Source organism: Coregonus lavaretus (genome assembly GCF_964263955.1).
Source record: "Coregonus lavaretus genome assembly, contig: HAP1_SCAFFOLD_3030, whole genome shotgun sequence".
In the NCBI taxonomy this organism is placed as follows: Eukaryota; Metazoa; Chordata; class Actinopteri; order Salmoniformes; family Salmonidae; genus Coregonus; species Coregonus lavaretus.
Genome location: NW_028162305.1, coordinates 1,380 through 20,378, shown reverse-complemented (window position 1 = coordinate 20,378; position 18,999 = coordinate 1,380). Strand labels below are relative to the sequence as shown.

The following is an 18,999-nucleotide window of genomic DNA, read 5'->3' as shown; positions in this document are numbered from 1 at the left end:
TTGAGGCTGTAATCGAACCCACAATTGCTGATGCTCCAGATACTCAACTAGTCTCAACAAGGCCAGTTTTATTGCTTCTTTAATCAACACAACAGTTTTCAGCTGTGCTAACATAATTGCAAAAGGGTTTTCTAATGATCAATTAGCCTTTTAAAATGATAAACTTGGATTAGCAAACACAACGTGCCATTGGAACACAGGACTGATGGTTGCTGATAATGGGCCTCTGTACGCCTATGTAGATAATTCCATAAAAAATCTGCCATTTCCAGCTACAATAGCCATTTACAACATTAACAATGTCTACACTGTATTTCTGATCAATTTTATGTTCTTTTAATGGACAGAAAAATTGCTTTTCTTTTGAAAAAATGTTTTCTAAGTGACCCCAAACTTTTGAACGGTAGTGTACATCTCTTAATTTGATCATTTTCTCACCTTTTTATTATTTTATTATGTTAAGCACTTTGAACTGCATTTATTTATTTATTTTTGTAGTAACTGTGCTATATCAAGTCTGATTGATTGATTGATTGATGTGGTTGTCCCTTCCCAGACCCTTCCTCCGGTGGAGCTGCGTGCGGCGGCCCTCAGAGCTGAGATCACCGACGCAGAGGGACTGGGCATGAAGCTGGAGGACAGAGAGACGGTCGTCAAGGAGCTCAAGAAGTCACTCAAGATCAAGGTACGCTAAAACGTTTCCCCGGTGACCTCATCGATGAACGCATCACCCTGACAGAGTTAACCGCCTTACCAATAAGGCTGGGATTTCAATACCGTCGCGCTTGTAGACAATGCGGGCTTTTTTCAAGGCGATGTTACCGTGTTTATGGAGACCGCATTAAAAGGTAAATGCTGCAGATGTGGGTTCAATTGGAAATTACCTTTAAAATGTCAAACAGTGCGGTTTCAGATGTAAATCCCGACCTAAGGCTGAACACTGTAGGCTAAATGAACCCTTCCTATATGTTCACATTGAGAGATGGTTCCCTTGCAGGACAGTATTGCCAGGGATCATTACAGTTATTTGAAAATAACTGTTGAACGTGGTTGTCAAATCAAAATCTAATATTATTTTATTGGTCGCGTACACATATTTAACAGATGTTATCGCCGGTGTAGCGAAACGCTTGTGTTCCTAGCTCCAACAGTGCAGTAATATCTAACAATACAAAACAATACACACATCGTCCCAAAAATAAAAAATAAAGGAATTAAGACATAATTCTGAGCAATGTTAGAAATAACAACAACAACAAAAATTAGGAGCTAGGAACAGGGCGACCATGTCTTGTTGACGCCATCATTGAAATTGTGTGTGTGTCCCCTCAGGGAGAGGAGCTGAGCGAGGCCAGCGTGCGTCTCAGTCTGTTGGAGAAGAAACTAGACAGTTCATCTAAAGACGCAGACGAGCGCGTGGAGAAGATCCAGACACAACTAGACGAGACTCAGACTCTGCTCAAGAAGAAAGAGAAGTAGGAAACGCAACACAATTATGTCTAGATGGGATACATGTAGCGGACATGAGTCATCTAGATGGGATACATGTAGTGGACATGAGACATCTAGATGGGATACATGTAGTGGACACGAGTCATCTAGATGGGATACATGTAGTGGACACGAGTCATCTAGATGGGATACATGTAGTGGACACGAGTCATCTAGATGGGATACATGTAGTGGACATGAGTCATCTAGATGGGATACATGTAGTGGACATGAGTCATCTAGATGGGATACATGTAGTGGACATGAGTCATCTAGATGGGATACATGTAGTGGACACGAGTCATCTAGATGGGATACATGTAGTGGACATGAGTCATCTAGATGGGATACATGTAGTGGACACGAGTCATCTAGATGGGATACATGTAGTGGACACGAGTCATCTAGATGGGATACATGTAGCGGACATGAGTCGTTCATTGTTGCTCATGGTCACGTGATGAGGTAGCCCCGCCTGCGACATTAAAATCAGTGTTTCCCTCTTGGGCCAAGGAACGACACTGTTTTTGAAGTCGCAGGCGGGGCTACCTCGCCATGAGAAACCATGACCGACTCATGTCCGCTACATACACTCTTAGAAAAAATGGTTCCAAAAGGGGTTTTCAGCTGTCACCATAGGAGAACCCTTGTTGGTTCCAGGTAGAACCCTCTGTTGGGTTCCATGTGGAACCCTCTGTAAAAAGGGTTCTACATGGAACTCAAAAGTGTTCTACCTGGAACCAAAAAGGGTTCTCCTATGGGGGACAGCCGAAGAACCCTTTTAGGTTCTAGATAGCACCTTTTTTCTAAGAGTGTACAGCAGGGCTCTCCAACCCTGTTCCTGGAGAGATACCGTCCTGTAGGTTTTAACTCCAACCCTGTTTCTGGAGAGATACCGTCCTGTAGGTTTTTCACTCCAACCCTAATCTAACGCACCTGATTGCAATAATTATCTGGTTGATAAGCTGAATCAGGTTAGTTACAACTGGGGTTGGAGCGAAAATCTACAGGAGGGTATCTCTCCAGGAAGAGGGTTGAACCCTGGTATAGAGAGAATATGGAGGATAGTGTTGACATATCCAACATTGCTCCAGTTTATTTTCTGAATTGACTGAATTGAAATGGAATTGATCCCAACCCTGGTTATCACCAGTGTATCCTTACTATAGAGGGGTCATTGTCAATCAGGCTGATCCAGAATCAGTTTATAACAGATGTATATTTCCTCTGTAGGGAGTTTGAGGAGACCATGGACGCGCTGCAGGCTGACATCGACCAATTGGAGTCAGAGAAGGCGGATCTGAAGCAGCGTCTGAACAGTCAATCAAAGATAACCATGGACGGGCTGAGAGGAGCGCCAGCGTCGGGCATCGCCTCCATGGTCACGGGGATGACAGGAGGTTAGTGGGGCATCATCTCCCGAATAGGGCCTTGAAACCATTTAAGACTTTTATGTTATTCATACTCCCATCTGTTAGGGGCCGATTCAGACTTAGGAAACCTTTCCTACTAACTTCTCAGTAGTTGGTATTCAGACTTACCTTATGCAGGTGCGTAACGGCTTTGCAGGCGTGGTTCCCTTGCGCGCTCTGAATAAATTTCATTCAACTGCTGAAACCCCCCCCCCCAGATTGCAGTTTCTCTAGAGATAAATCAGATCCAGCCTGAACTGTGAGATGTAGTAGGGAGTTGTAGTTTTCCAACAGGCCAATATTCTACATAGTGTAGCACATAAAACCTGGTAATTAACTACAATGACCACAATCCATTGAGCATCTACTTGTCTGGTCTGTTTATTTTACTCCTGCTGTGGAAGAGACAGCAGAATGCGATTGTTAAGGGATGTAGAGATCAGCTGTCGCTTCGTGAGGCATCTCTACCTGGAAATACATGATCTGAGTGGTTGATAGTAGATATTCAGCAGTCATAAAAGTCTGCCTTATTTACTTTGAAGAAACTACTAAAATAGTGATTTAGTCAGACAGCACAGGCAGCTGCTCTATAGAGATGAGATGATGACTTGGAATGAAATAATACAGTCAAATAAAACAAAAGTAATATATACAATGACTGAAATATTTTATTAAAGTAAAGTAATGTGAATAAATGATGGTTAAGTGATAAGCAGGAATGGGCAGTCAGCACCATCACGGGGCTTGTATTAATTGGTTTATTCTGTGTTACAGCATTCAACTCAAATAATCGAAACTGAAATCGAAAACAATCGAACCGACCTCAAAAAGCACTATTCGCTCAGCACTATTCTGTAATTAAGACATTCGAGTGCCCAAGTTAAAAGGCTGGTCAATTTAAATTCTGCATAATGGCACAGCATTTCATCAACTTTACTGTGGGAAAGGTGACATGTTGATATGCTTCAGTTTGCTGCCATATGACTGGTTTCATCTTTGTCTCCAGGGATCAGAAGGTAAAATAATCTAAAACAATTGTACTTTATATTTCCAATTCCCTTCTCCAAACGGATTACTCATTTACCTAGCTCTTACCAATAGCTCTTATCAAGTTGTAAATTACGGTGCATGGAGAATGGTGTTATTTCTATTAGAAAAAATGAAGTAGATGCTTTTTCCCCACGTGGAACTGGGAAGTTCGCTAGACCTTATTATTATTCATGGTTTCCTGGCGCGTAAAGGTGGTGGCATTATGAGGGAATTAAGTCCAGGTCAGAATACGGCGTATCTGTCGACCAGAGGAGGCTGCTGAGGGGAGGACGGAGTCCGTTCCAGCCATTACTATGAGCCGTCCTCCACTGCTGTAGACGCACCTTCCAGCCATTACTATGAGCCGTCCTCCACGGCTGTAGACACACCTTCATTCATTCCATCTCCACCCCAAATAAATAGCAGGTGAATTTCATGCCATTCTCATGCTTCAGTTCAAGATCAGAATACGCAAAGAGAGAAAAGTCCATAAAAAGGGAACTATGTTCCATTAACCCACGCTGAACTCAGGTCTGAATTCCCCCCTTGGATGTTACTGAAATAATTTCACTGTTATTCACACTCAGATCTGTTCTAGATAAACACTGTTATTCACACTCAGATCTGTTCTAGATAAACACTGTTATTCACACTCAGATCTGTTCTAGATAAACACTGTTATTCACACTCAGATCTGTTCTAGATAAACACTGTTATTCACACTCAGATCTGTTCTAGATAAACACTGTTATTCACTCATATCTGTTCTAGATAAACACTGTTATTCACACTCAGATCTGTTCTAGATAAACACTGTTATTCACACTCAGATCTGTTCTAGACTAACACTGTTATTCACACTCAGATCTGTTCTAGATAAACACTGTTATTCACACTCAGATCTGTTCTAGATAAACACTGTTATTCACACTCAGATCTGTTCTAGATAAACACTGTTATTCACACTCAGATCTGTTCTAGATAAACACTGTTATTCACACTCAGATCTGTTCTAGACTAACACTGTTATTCACACTCAGATCTGTTCTAGATAAACACTGTTATTCACTCAGATCTGTTCTAGATAAACACTGTTATTCACACTCAGATCTGTTCTAGATAAACACTGTTATTCACACTCAGATCTGTTCTAGATAAACACTGTTATTCACTCAGATCTGTTCTAGATAAACACTGTTATTCACACTCAGATCTGTTATGTTATGCAAATCATATCTCACAGTTCAGATGACTGGTGTGTAAGAAAAGGAATGTCCTCTGGACCCTAACACTGTCACATTCTCTCTCCCTCTCCCCTCCTTGTCTCTCCCCCTCTCCCCTCCTCGTCTCTCCCCCTCTCCCCTCCTTTCCCCTCCTCCTCTCTCCCTCTTTCCCCCTCCCCCTCTCTCCCTCTCTCCCTCTCCCCTCCTCGTCTCTCCCCCTCCCCTCCTCGTCTCTCCCCCTCTCCCCTCCTTTCCCCTCCTCCTCTCTCCCTCCCCCTCTCTCCCCCTCCCCCCTCCTCCTCTCTCCCTCTTTCTCCCTCCCCCTCTTTCTCCCTCCCCCTCTCTCCCTCTTTCCCCCTCTCTCCCCCTCCCCCTCTCTCCCCCTCTCCCCTCCTCCTCCTCTCTCCTCTCTCCCCCTTTCTCCCTCCCCCTCTCTCCCTCTTTCCCTCTCCCCTCCTCCTCTCCCCCTCTCCCCTCCTCCTCCTCCTCTCTCCCCCTCCTCCTCTCTCCTCTCTCCCCCTTTCCCCTCCTCCTCTCTCCCTCTTTCTCCCTCCCCCTCTCTCCCTCTTTCCCCCTCCCCCTCTCTCCCCCTCTCCCCTCCTCCTCTCTCCCCCTCCTCCTCTCTCCTCTCTCCCCCTTTCCCCTCCTCCTCTCTCCCTCTTTCCCCCTCCCCCTCTCTCCCCCTCCCCCTCTCTCCCCCTCTCCCCCTCCTCCTCTCTCCCCCTCTCCCCTCCTCCTCCTCCTCTCTCCCCTCCTCTTCCTCTCTGTCTATCTCTACCCTTCTAATCTACAGAAGAGCAGAAAGGTATTTGTTGCCACCCTGCATGTTTCTGCTACTGTAGTTCTGCTTCTTAGTAGTCTGTGTTAATAGAAGTCTGTGTGTGTGTTAGTCTGTGTTAACTGTGTGTCCCTGTGTGTGTGTGTGTGTGTGTGTGTATATTGGCCTGTGTTAACTGTGTGTCCCTGTGTGTGTGTGTGTGTGTGTGTGTGTGTGTGTGTGTGTGTGTGTGTGTGTGTATATATTGGCCTGTGTTAACTGCGTGTCCCTGTGTGTGTGTGTGTGTGTGTGTGTGTGTGTGTGTGTGTGTGTGTGTGTGTGTGTGTGTGTGTATATATTGGCCTGTGTTAACTGTGTGTCCCTGTGTGTGTGTGTGTGTGTGTGTGTGTGTGTTAGTCTGTGTTAACTGTGTGTCCCTGTGTGTGTGTGTGTGTGTGTGTGTGTGTGTGTGTGTGTGTGTGTGTGTGTGTGTGTGTGTGTGTGTGTGTGTGTGTGTGTGTGTGTGTGTGTGTGTGTGTGTGTGTGTGTGTGTGTGTGTGTGTGTGTGTGTGTGTATATATTGGCCTGTGTTAACTGTGTGTCCCTGTGTGTGTGTGTGTGTGTGTGTGTGTGTGTTAGTCTGTGTTAACTGTGTGTCCCTGTGTGTGTGTGTGTGTGTGTGTGTGTGTGTGTGTGTGTGTGTGTGTGTGTGTGTGTGTGTGTGTGTGTGTGTGTGTGTGTGTGTGTGTGTGTGTGTGTGTGTGTGTGTGTGTGTGTGTGTGTGTGTATTGGCCTGTGTTAACTGTGTGTCCCTGTGTGTGTGTGTGTGTGTGTGTGTGTATATATTGGCCTGTGTTAACTGCGTGTCCCTGTGTGTGTGTGTGTGTGTGTGTGTGTATTGGCCTGTGTTAACTGTGTGTCCCTGTGTGTGTGTGTGTGTGTGTGTGTGTGTGTGTGTGTGTGTGTGTGTGTGTATATTGGCCTGTGTTAACTGTGTGTCCCTGTGTGTGTGTGTGTGTGTGTGTGTGTGTGTGTGTATATATTGGCCTGTGTTAACTGTGTGTCCCTGTGTGTGTGTGTGTGTGTGTGTGTGTGTATTGGCCTGTGTTAACTGTGTGTGTGTGTGTGTGTGTGTGTGTGTGTGTGTGTGTGTGTATATTGGCCTGTGTTAACTGTGTGTCCCTGTGTGTGTGTGTGTGTGTGTGTGTGTGTGTGTGTGTGTGTGTGTGTGTGTGTATTGGCCTGTGTTAACTGTGTGTGTGTGTGTGTGTGTGTGTGTGTGTGTGTGTGTGTGTGTATTGGCCTGTGTTAACTGTGTGTGTGTGTGTGTGTGTGTGTGTGTGTGTATTGGCCTGTGTTAACTGTGTGTGTGTGTGTGTGTGTGTGTGTGTGTGTGTGTGTGTGTATATTGGCCTGTGTTAACTGTGTGTCCCTGTGTGTGTGTGTGTGTGTGTGTGTGTGTGTGTGTGTGTGTGTGTGTGTGTGTGTGTGTGTGTGTGTGTGTGTGTGTGTGTGTGTGTATTGGCCTGTGTTAACTGTGTGTGTGTCTCTGTGCCTCCCTACAGTGACTATGGCCAGTATTGGTCCCGGGTCGGGGGTCCAGGTGATAGACTCTCCTCTCCTGACGCAGCAGATTGAGGCTCAGAGACACAGCATCAAACACCTGAAGAATGAGAACAACAGACTCAAGGTAGGAAAGACCATAGAGGTAGATAGATAGACCATAGAGGTAGATAGATAGACCATAGAGGTAGATAGATAGACCATAGAGATAGATAGACAGACCATAGAGGTAGATAGATAGACCATAGAGGTAGATAGATAGATAGACCATAGAGGTAGATAGATAGACCATAGAGATAGATAGATAGATAGACCATAGAGGTAGATAGGTAGATAGACCATAGAGGTAGATAGATAGATAGACCATAGAGGTAGATAGATAGATAGATAGATAGACCATAGAGGTAGATAGATAGACCATAGAGGTAGATAGACAGACCATAGAGGTAGATAGATAGACCATAGAGGTAGATAGATAGATAGACCATAGAGGTAGATAGATAGACCATAGAGATAGATAGATAGATAGACCATAGAGGTAGATAGGTAGATAGACCATAGAGGTAGATAGATAGATAGACCATAGAGGTAGATAGATAGACCATAGAGATAGATAGACCATAGAGATAGATAGACCATAGAGGTAGATAGATAGATAGACCATAGAGGTAGATAGATAGACCATAGAGGTAGATAGGTAGATAGACCATAGAGGTAGATAGGTAGATAGACCATAGAGGTAGATAGATAGATAGACCATAGAGGTAGATAGATAGACCATAGAGGTAGATAGGTAGATAGACCATAGAGGTAGATAGATAGACCATAGAGGTAGATAGATAGATAGACCATAGAGGTAGATAGATAGACCATAGAGATAGATAGATAGATAGACCATAGAGGTAGATAGGTAGATAGACCATAGAGGTAGATAGATAGATAGACCATAGAGGTAGATAGATAGACCATAGAGATAGATAGACCATAGAGATAGATAGACCATAGAGGTAGATAGATAGATAGACCATAGAGGTAGATAGATAGACCATAGAGGTAGATAGGTAGATAGACCATAGAGGTAGATAGGTAGATAGACCATAGAGGTAGATAGATAGATAGACCATAGAGGTAGATAGATAGACCATAGAGGTAGATAGGTAGATAGACCATAGAGGTAGATAGATAGACCATAGAGGTAGATAGATAGATAGACCATAGAGGTAGATAGGTAGATAGACCATAGAGGTAGATAGGTAGGAAAGACCATAGAGGTAGATAGATAGACCATAGAGGTAGATAGGTAGGAAAGACCATAGAGGTAGATAGGTAGGAAAGACCATAGAGGTAGATAGGTAGGAAAGACCATAGAGGTAGATAGATAGACCATAGAGGTAGATAGGTAGGAAAGACCATAGAGGTAGATAGGTAGGAAAGACCATAGAGGTAGATAGATAGACCATAGAGGTAGATAGGTAGGAAAGACCATAGAGGTAGATAGGTAGGAAAGACCATAGAGGTAGATAGATAGACCATAGAGGTAGATAGACCATAGAGGTAGATAGATAGATAGACCATAGAGGTAGATAGAAGACTCATCTTTGTATCTGTGACATCGCCATCGAGGGCTATCTCCATTTTAAGTAGTTTTCTTTTGTGTTTGAAAAAAGCGTAAAGATTTACAGCCACCTGCAGTGCCTGAGTGCCATTCTGTTAGTGCTATCATGTCAACGCCTTGTCACTCATTGAAAGGTAGCCTGAGTGCCAGTCCAGGGGTTGGAACCGAAAACCGGAAAATAACTAAATGTTTCAAGGAACAGAATCAGAACCGGGAACGAAAGTGGTCTATACTGTTCCTGGAACATAACCCTTATTTTAAAAGCATGGGAATCGGTTAATAACGTTTAATTTTACGTTCCGGGATTTATTTTCCAGTCCCACAAAAAAACTTAACAAAGCACCTATGCAAAATCCCTCCCTCTGTCAATCTGAAACGTATTCCAGTGTCTGCCTGCCAGCTGGACATATTTACCAGTGTGTTTGAGTGTAGGTTACCTCCCCCTCCCCCTCTGAAGCATAGCTGTAACCTACTGACGTTACAAGCGTGATTCAGAAGATAGGGAGAGATTTAATTAAGAGAAGAATGGATTCACTTGTTCAACGCTAGTTAGGGATACTATCACATTTCACATTGGATTTATTAACTACAAAAAAGGTAAGACGTGTTAACTCTGGTGCCGCTCTGCACACACAAGCTTGTTAGCCAGCTAGCTTCTCTGGTCCAACATTCAGCCAACTCTGAAGTTCAAAGACATTCAAAGTTCCTGCATAGAAGCCGTTCCTCCGTAGGTATCACAAGATGCCCAGCACTTCAAGCCTCCTCCTCTCGCGCCCTTCACTTGTCTTTCCATCACGCGTGTAAACAGCTCGCTGAGCTATCGCTCGCCCGCTCCACAGCAAGCTGCTCTATCCACACTGCATGATTGGTGAAGTAATTGGTGTGTGTAATTTCATGTCGAGTTCAATTTTAATAAAAATAATAATTAATCATTTAGCAGACGCTCTTATCCAGAGCGACTTACAGGAGCAATTAGGGTTAAGTGCCTTGCTCAAGAGCACATCGACAGATGTTTCACCTTGTCGGCTCGGGGATTAGAACCAGCGACCTTTCGGTTACTGGCACAACACTCTTAACCACTAAGCCATCTGCCGCCATTTTCAGAGGTTTAAAAAGGAACAGAAAGGAATGATATAAACTGGTAAATTTTTGGGGTTCGAACCGGTTCAGAACTTTATTTTGGTGGTCGGAATAGTGGAATGGAACAAAACAAATAATGGTTCCGTTCAGAACTAAACGATTGGAAACTATTTTCAGTTCCAACCGCTGGGCCAGTCTGTTAGTGCTATCATCACTGTTATGCCAATGAACAATGGAGTTGGCAAGAGCACAAACAGATCTGGGACCAGGCTAAGGTCAGTCCTTCTCTCCAGGAACATAATATCTACTCTGTTGTAGAGAAGAAACACTTATCCTCCATCCCTTCTCCTCCCCTTCCCTCCTCTCCCCTCCCCCCTCCTCTCCCCTCCATCCCTCCTCCCCCTCCCTCCCCTCCATCCCTCCTCTCCTCTCCTCTCCCCTCCCCTCCCCCTCCCCTCCATCCCTCCTCCCCCTCCTCTCCCCTCCCCTCCCCTCCATCCCTCCTCTCCCCTCCATCCCTCCTCTCCATCCCACCTCTCCTCTCCTCTCCTCTCCCCTCCCCTCCATCCCTCCCTCTCTCTCCCTCCAGGCTGAGAAGATGCGTGCCCAGCTAGCCTCCCTGCCCCCCCTCCATGTCTCCAAACTGCCCACTAGAGACGGGTCTCACCCAGAGGTGCTCTCTAGCGCCCTCTATCGTAAGACTGACCAATTACTGGACACGTTACTGCAGATGAGTGCCAACGTCAAAGTGGTGGACATCACTGGCAAATCCCCAGGTATGATGGCACCCCCCTCCCCCTTCTTGTTCTGTGTTGTACCTGTAAAATAGTTGTTCTCAATTACGTAATTGGTTACATAAAGGCCCCTAAAAAAAATGTCAGCATATTCACACTTTTTCGCTGTAACTGTAGCTGATTGAAGTTTTGTTTAATGTGTGTTGTTGAGCAGTAACTCCTAGTGCCCAGCTGTTGGAACACACAGCCAGACTCCAGTCTCTTAGCAACACTCTGGACAGACTGAAGGTAAGACTCCAGTCTCTTAGCAACACTCTGGACAGACTGAAGGTAAGACTCCAGTCTCTTAGCAACACTCTGGACAGACTGAAGGTAAGACTCCAGTCTCTTAGCAACACTCTGGACAGACTGAAGGTAAGACTCCAGTCTCTTAGCAACACTCTGGACAGACTGAAGGTAAGACTCCAGTCTCTTAGCAACACTCTGGACAGACTGAAGGTAAGACTCCAGTCTCTTAGCAACACTGGACAGACTGAAGGTAAGACTCCAGTCTCTTAGCAACACTCTGGACAGACTGAAGGTAAGACTCCAGTCTCTTAGCAACACTCTGGACAGACTGAAGGTAAGACTCCAGTCTCTTAGCAACACTTTGGACAGACTGAAGGTAAGACTCCAGTCTCTTAGCAACACTCTGGACAGACTGAAGGTAAGACTCCAGTCTCTTAGCAACACTTTGGACAGACTGAAGGTAAGACTCCAGTCTCTTAGCAACACTCTGGACAGACTGAAGGTAAGACTCCAGTCTCTTAGCAACACTCTGGACAGACTGAAGGTAAGACTCCAGTCTCTTAGCAACACTCTGGACAGACTGAAGGTAAGACTCCAGTCTCTTAGCAACACTCTGGACAGACTGAAGGTAAGACTCCAGTCTCTTAGCAACACTCTGGACAGACTGAAGGTAAGACTCCAGTCTCTTAGCAACACTCTGGACAGACTGAAGGTAAGATCCAGTCTCTTAGCAACACTCTGGACAGACTGAAGGTAAGACTCCAGTCTCTTAGCAACACTGGACAGACTGAAGGTAAGACTCCAGTCTCTTAGCAACACTCTGGACAGACTGAAGGTAAGACTCCAGTCTCTTAGCAACACTCTGGACAGACTGAAGGTAAGACTCCAGTCTCTTAGCAACACTCTGGACAGACTGAAGGTAAGACTCCAGTCTCTTAGCAACACTCTGGACAGACTGAAGGTAAGACTCCAGTCTCTTAGCAACACTCTGGACAGACTGAAGGTAAGACTCCAAACCCCTAGGCTGGGATTCAAGCCTATTGTAGTTTGTCCACAATTCACCTTTTAAAAGACAATGTTTCCGCGTTCACTGTAAAATGCTGCAGATGTCGGCTCAGTTGAAAGATTACTTTAAATGGCACATTGTTGACAGGCGCGATGGGATTGAATCCCGACAATGGATACAATACAAAATGTATCCCTGAATGTATACAGCAGTAGTAGACAGGCTAAATAACATCTCTCCTGATCCCTTCCCTTTACTCCCTCCTCTATGACCTCTCCCATGTCTTTTCTCTGTCTCCTACCACCTCTCTCTCTCCCCCCCTCTCTCCCCCCCCCTCTCTCTCCTCTCTATCCCCCCTCTCTCTCCCCCCTCTCTCTCCTCTCTCTCTCCCCCCTCGTCTCTCTCTCTCTCCCCCCCTCTCTCTCCCCCCCTCTCTCTCCCCCCCTCTCTCCCCCCTCCCCTCTCTCTCCCCCCTCGTCTCCCCCCTCTCTCAGGATGAGGTATCAGAACATGTGGTGACCCAGAGACCTGGCGCTAGAGTCTTGTCTGACTTTGCCACGTTCCCCTGCTCCTCCTTCGTCAAGGTAATCACACTCCAGGGTCACTCCATGGTCACTCCAGGGTCACTCCAGGGTCACTCCAGGGTCACTCCAGGGTCACTCCAGGGTCACCAGTCATACACACTCCAGGGTCACTCCAGGGTCACTCCAGGGTCACCAGTCATTCACACTCCAGGGTCACCAGTCATTCACACTCCAGGGTCACTCCAGGGTCACCAGTCATTCACACTCCAGGGTCACTCCAGGGTCACCAGTCATTCACACTCCAGGGTCACCAGTCATTCACACTCCAGGGTCACCAGTCATTCACACTCCAGGGTCACCAGTCATTCACACTCCAGGGTCACTCCAGGGTCACCAGTCATTCACACTCCAGGGTCACCAGTCATTCACACTCCAGGGTCACCAGTCATTCATACTCCAGGGTCACCAGTCATTCATACTCCAGGGTCACCAGTCATTCACACTCCAGGGTCACCAGTCATTCATACTCCAGGGTCACCAGTCATTCATACTCCAGGGTCACCAGTCATTCACACTCCAGGGTCACCAGTCATTCACACTCCAGGGTCACCAGTCATTCACACTCCAGGGTCACCAGTCATTCACACTCCAGGGTCACTCCAGGGTCACCAGTCATTCACACTCCAGGGTCACCAGTCATTCACACTCCAGGGTCACCAGTCATTCATACTCCAGGGTCACCAGTCATTCATACTCCAGGGTCACCAGTCATTCACACTCCAGGGTCACCAGTCATTCACACTCCAGGGTCACCAGTCATTCACACTCCAGGGTCACCAGTCATTCACACTCCAGGGTCACTCCAGGGTCACCAGTCATTCACACTCCAGGGTCACCAGTCATTCACACTCCAGGGTCACCAGTCATTCATACTCCAGGGTCACCAGTCATTCATACTCCAGGGTCACCAGTCATTCACACTCCAGGGTCACCAGTCATTCATACTCCAGGGTCACCAGTCATTCATACTCCAGGGTCACCAGTCATACACACTCCAGGGTCACTCCAGGGTCACCAGTCATTCACACTCCAGGGTCACTCCAGGGTCACCAGTCATTCACACTCCAGGGTCACCAGTCATTCATACTCCAGGGTCACCAGTCATTCACACTCCAGGGTCACCAGTCATTCACACTCCAGGGTCACCAGTCATTCACACTCCAGGGTCACTCCAGGGTCACCAGTCATTCACACTCCAGGGTCACCAGTCATTCACACTCCAGGGTCACCAGTCATACACACTCCAGGGTCACTCCAGGGTAACTCCAGGGTCACCAGTCATTCATACTCCAGGGTCACCAGTCATTCACACTCCAGGGTCACCAGTCATACACACTCCAGGGTCACTCCAGGGTCACTCCAGGGTCACCAGTCATACACACTCCAGGGTCACTCCAGGGTCACTCCAGGGTCTCCAGTCATTCATACTCCAGGGTCACCAGTCATTCACACTCCAGGGTCACCAGTCATTCATACTCCAGGGTCACCAGTCATTCATACTCCAGGGTCACCAGTCATTCACACTCCAGGGTCACCAGTCATTCACACTCCAGGGTCACCAGTCATTCACACTCCAGGGTCACCAGTCATTCACACTCCAGGGTCACTCCAGGGTCACCAGTCATTCACACTCCAGGGTCACCAGTCATTCATACTCCAGGGTCACCAGTCATTCACACTCCAGGGTCACCAGTCATACACACTCCAGGGTCACCAGTCATTCACACTCCAGGGTCACCAGTCATACACACTCCAGGGTCACCAGTCATTCATACTCCAGGGTCACCAGTCATACACACTCGGACTACGAGTGATACGGCCCCCTATCAAAGATATGGTCACAGATACGGCCCCCTATCAAAGATATGGTCACAGATATGGCCCCCTATCAAAGATATGGTCACAGATACGGCCCCCTATCAAAGATATGGTCACAGATACGGCCCCCTATCAAAGATATGGTCACAGATACGGCCCCCTATCAAAGATATGGTCAAAGTAGTGCACTATGTAGGGCAGTGGTCACCAAACATTTCTGTAGAAAAGGCAACGCCAACATTTCTGTACAAAAGCCAACGCTAACATTTCTGTAGAAAAGCCAACGATAACATCTCCGACTTCAGTGCGTTCACGACACCTGGGAACTCTGTAAAAACGAGATCCGACTGGGAAAAATAATTTCGTTTTGAACAGTCATCCAACTTGGAATTCCTGGTGGGGAAACTTGGGCATCTCTCAGCTCCGACTTTGACCTCGTTGTTTTTTCTTTGTGTTTCCAGTTGTCTTGAAAGCACCATGAATCTAATTATTTGAAAATTATTTCAATTTATGCTCAGCTGTGCCTCACAAGTTCTACACCAACTGATCTATTCTGTTATCAAAGCTTGAGTTTTGAAATATAATATGGTCTGAGAATAACAATATTGGCAGGCCAGGCATATAGCCAACATGCTGTGATAATGTATTAGGAATACTGCACAAACCTCATTCCTACAGAACTGGTTTTATTAGGTTCATGTTACATTTTTTAAGTCATGTTAAAGTGGTAGATCTCGGCTTGCTTTTTGACTGCGAAAGTGATCTGGACTCAGAAAAGGTTGGTGACCACTGATGTAAGAAATGCCCAACTCAGGTGACCTTGAGGTTAGAGTATCCATCCAGAGATTGGAAGGTTGGGAGTTCAATACCTGGCCGAGTCATACCAAAGACTCTAAAGATGGGACCTGATGCTTCTCTGCTTGGCACTCAGCATTAAGGAGATATATTGGAGGTAAGGACCTGCGATAGACTAGTGTCCTGTCCAGGGGGTGTCCTGTACATCAAGCTGTCTCACTACAGAAACAGGAGATAGACTAGTGTCCTGTCCAGGGGGTGTACTGGTACATCAAGCTGTCTCGCTACAGAAACAGGAGATAGACTAGTGTCCTGTCCAGGGGGTGTCCTGGTACATCAAGCTGTCTCGCTACAGAAACAGGAGATAGACTAGTGTCCTGTCCAGGGGGTGTCCTGGTACATCAAGCTGTCTCACTACAGAAACAGGAGATAGACTAGTGTCCTGTCCAGGGGGTGTACTGGTACATCAAGCTGTTTCACTACAGAAACAGGAGATAGACTAGTGTCCTGTCCAGGGGGTGTACTGGTACATCAAGCTGTCTCGCTACAGAAACAGGAGATAGACTAGTGTCCTGTCCAGGGGGTGTCCTGGTACATCAAGCTGTCTCGCTACAGAAACAGGAGATAGACTAGTGTCCTGTCCAGGGGATGTACTGGTACATCAAGCTGTCTCACTACAGAAACAGGAGATAGACTAGTGTCCTGTCCAGGGGGTGTCCTGGTACATCAAGCTGTCTCGCTACAGAAACAGGAGATAGACTAGTGTCCTGTCCAGGGGATGTACTGGTACATCAAGCTGTCTCACTACAGAAACAGGAGATAGACTAGTGTCCTGTCCAGGGGGTGTCCTGGTACATCAAGCTGTCTCACTACAGAAACAGGAGATAGACTAGTGTCCTGTCCAGGGGGTGTACTGGTACATCAAGCTGTTTCACTACAGAAACAGGAGATAGATTAGTGTCCTGTCCAGGGGGTGTACTGGTACATCAAGCTGTCTCGCTACAGAAACAGGAGATAGACTAGTGTCCTGTCCAGGGGGTGTCCTGATACATCAAGCTGTCTCACTACAGAAACAGGAGATAGACTAGTGTCCTGTCCAGGGGGTGTACTGGTACATCAAGCTGTCTCACTACAGAAACAGGAGATAGACTAGTGTCCTGTCCAGGGGGTGTCCTGGTACATCAAGCTGTCTCACTACAGAAACAGTAGATAGACTAGTGTCCTGTCCAGGGGGTGTACTGGTACATCAAGCTGTCTCACTACAGAAACAGGAGAAGAGGGGGAACATGGTGCTGGTGGGTTAGGGGCCAGGTCTGTAACTAGTGTCTGTCTGTCTCCAGGTCCAGGAGGAGAAGAGGGGGAACATGGTGCTGGTGGGTTAGGGGCCAGGTCTGTAACTAGTGTCTGTCTGTCTCCAGGTCCAGGAGGAGAAGAGGGGGAACATGGTGCTGGTGGGGAAGGTGATGATGCCCTGTTCCCGTGGTCAGGAGCAGGTCCACCGTCTCGTCCTATCACAGCCTCAGCTCCACAGAGTGCACCGCCTCCTGCTGACATAGGCTCCACCCACAACCCGCCCTGCTGACATAGGCTCCACCTTCAACCAGCCCCCGTTGCTCCTTCCATCTGTCTGTCTGTGAAGTTTTTAGGATAAACATTGGGGGGGGGGGGGGTGTTCATACGCAGACAGTGCTTGACTTGGGCCGGGAGCTCTCTGAACCGAGATCCAGCGCCTTCATTTGTTCTATTGCCTGAGGTCCTTTCTGCAGTTATTGCATAGTTCTGGAACCTGAATATAACCGGTAGCATCACCCAGCATCAGAACCAGTTCCAAATCAAGCACTGTTCATACGTACAGAACAGCTAGAGGACTAATACACTGCTGTGGGGTCATACACTCCCTCTGTAGAGCACAGCGCCCGCAACGCCAGGATAGTGGGTTCGATTCCCGGGACCACAAATATATACACAAATATATACACGCATGACTGCAAAACACTTTGGATAAAAGCGTCTGCTAAGTGGGATATTATATTCTATATTACCTACACACACACACTACTACACTGCCTGCTGAGGGTGATGCTGTCTGTCTGCTGAGGGTGATGCTGTCTGTCTGCTGAGGGTGATGCTGCCTGTCTGCTGAGGGTGATGCTGTCTGTCTGCTGAGGGTGATGCTGTCTGTCTGCTGAGGGTGATGCTGCCTGCTAAACGTCTTACTGTCTGTCTGCTGAGGGTGATGCTGTCTGTCTGCTGAGGGTGATGCTGTCTGTCTGCTGAGGGTGATGCTCCCTGCTAAACGTCTTACTGTCTGTCTGCTGAGGGTGATGCTGCCTGCTACACTCATCTTTTATTTATGACATTTATTTAAGATGGTCAATGCACATTGGGCCCTATTTAGACTTGACATAAGTTACTTACGGGGGGCGTGGCTTAATTTATTTCATATTTATTTCACATAAATGCCAGTAAATTGTTACCTGCTTGGTTGTAATCTGTTTAAGTACTATTTCAGAATCAAGAGCTAATATATCAATGTGTATTACAGGTGAGGTGATGAGACTCATTTCGCTGTGTAGAATGACTCCGGGTCATCATAGCCTTCATTAAACTACTGACTGGTCACACCACATGCCTCATCAGTTACTGTCTGCAGTTAACCTCATCAGTTACTGGCTGTAGTTAACCTCATCAGTTACTGGCTGTAGTTAACCTCATCAGTTACTGGCTGTAGTTAACCTCATCAGTTACTGGCTGTAGTTAACCTCATCAGTTACTGGCTGTAGTTAACCTCATCAGTTACTGTCTGCAGTTAACCTCATCAGTTACTGGCTGTAGTTAACCTCGTCAGTTACTGGCTGTAGTTAACCTCGTCAGTTACTGGCTGTAGTTAACCTCGTCAGTTACTGGCTGTAGTTAACCTCGTCAGTTACTGGCTGTAGTTAACCTCGTCAGTTACTGGCTGTAGTTAACCTCGTCAGTTACTGGCTGTAGTTAACCTCATCAGTTACTGGCTGTAGTTAACCTCATCAGTTACTGGCTGTAGTTAACCTCATCAGTTACTGGCTGTAGTTAACCTCATCAGTTACTGGCTGTAGTTAACCTCATCAGTTACTGGCTGTAGTTAACCTCATCAGTTACTGGCTGTAGTTAACCTCATCAGTTACTGGCTGTAGTTAACCTCATCAGTTACTGGCTGTAGTTAACCTCGTCAGTTACTGGCTGTAGTTAACCTCATCAGTTACTGGCTGTAGTTAACCTCATCAGTTACTGGCTGTAAAACAACATCTTGGCCAAAGAAGCTTTGTTTTTTTCACAACGAAAAAAGTGTCACATTGGTTCATAAAGGCTTTCTCATCTCTGCTATGAAGTATCACACTGGTTCATAAAGGCTTTATAGTTTTAATAACCAAGTTATATTGGCATTATTTTCATGGCATTGTTGGCTTTACTTACATTATCATTGGAGATAATATATTAACATGGTATTCATTATCATTTTATGCATTATGTAGAGATTAGTGATTTATAGATAATGTATCTACTCTTATGATTGAGGGGATTGTGTAACTCTCCACCCTGTCGCCTATCTCTGTGTACCCGGCAG

General features: G+C 46.4%; 1 protein-coding gene across 1 annotated transcript in view; it reads left to right on the top strand.

Annotated features, from left to right (window-relative positions):
• Positions 1-16,951, top strand: part of LOC311119372 (dynactin subunit 1-like) — a gene marked incomplete at both ends in the record, with an annotated part of 55,995 nt that extends 39,044 nt beyond the window's left edge. The window contains 8 exon segments of the mRNA XM_084194084.1: positions 557-685; positions 1,333-1,475; positions 2,725-2,891; positions 7,478-7,602; positions 10,760-10,946; positions 11,119-11,192; positions 12,693-12,782; positions 16,814-16,951. Of these exon segments, the coding sequence (XP_084050210.1) occupies positions 557-685; positions 1,333-1,475; positions 2,725-2,891; positions 7,478-7,602; positions 10,760-10,946; positions 11,119-11,192; positions 12,693-12,782; positions 16,814-16,951 (1,053 nt within the window).
• Positions 16,952-18,999: the final 2,048 nt, after the last annotated feature.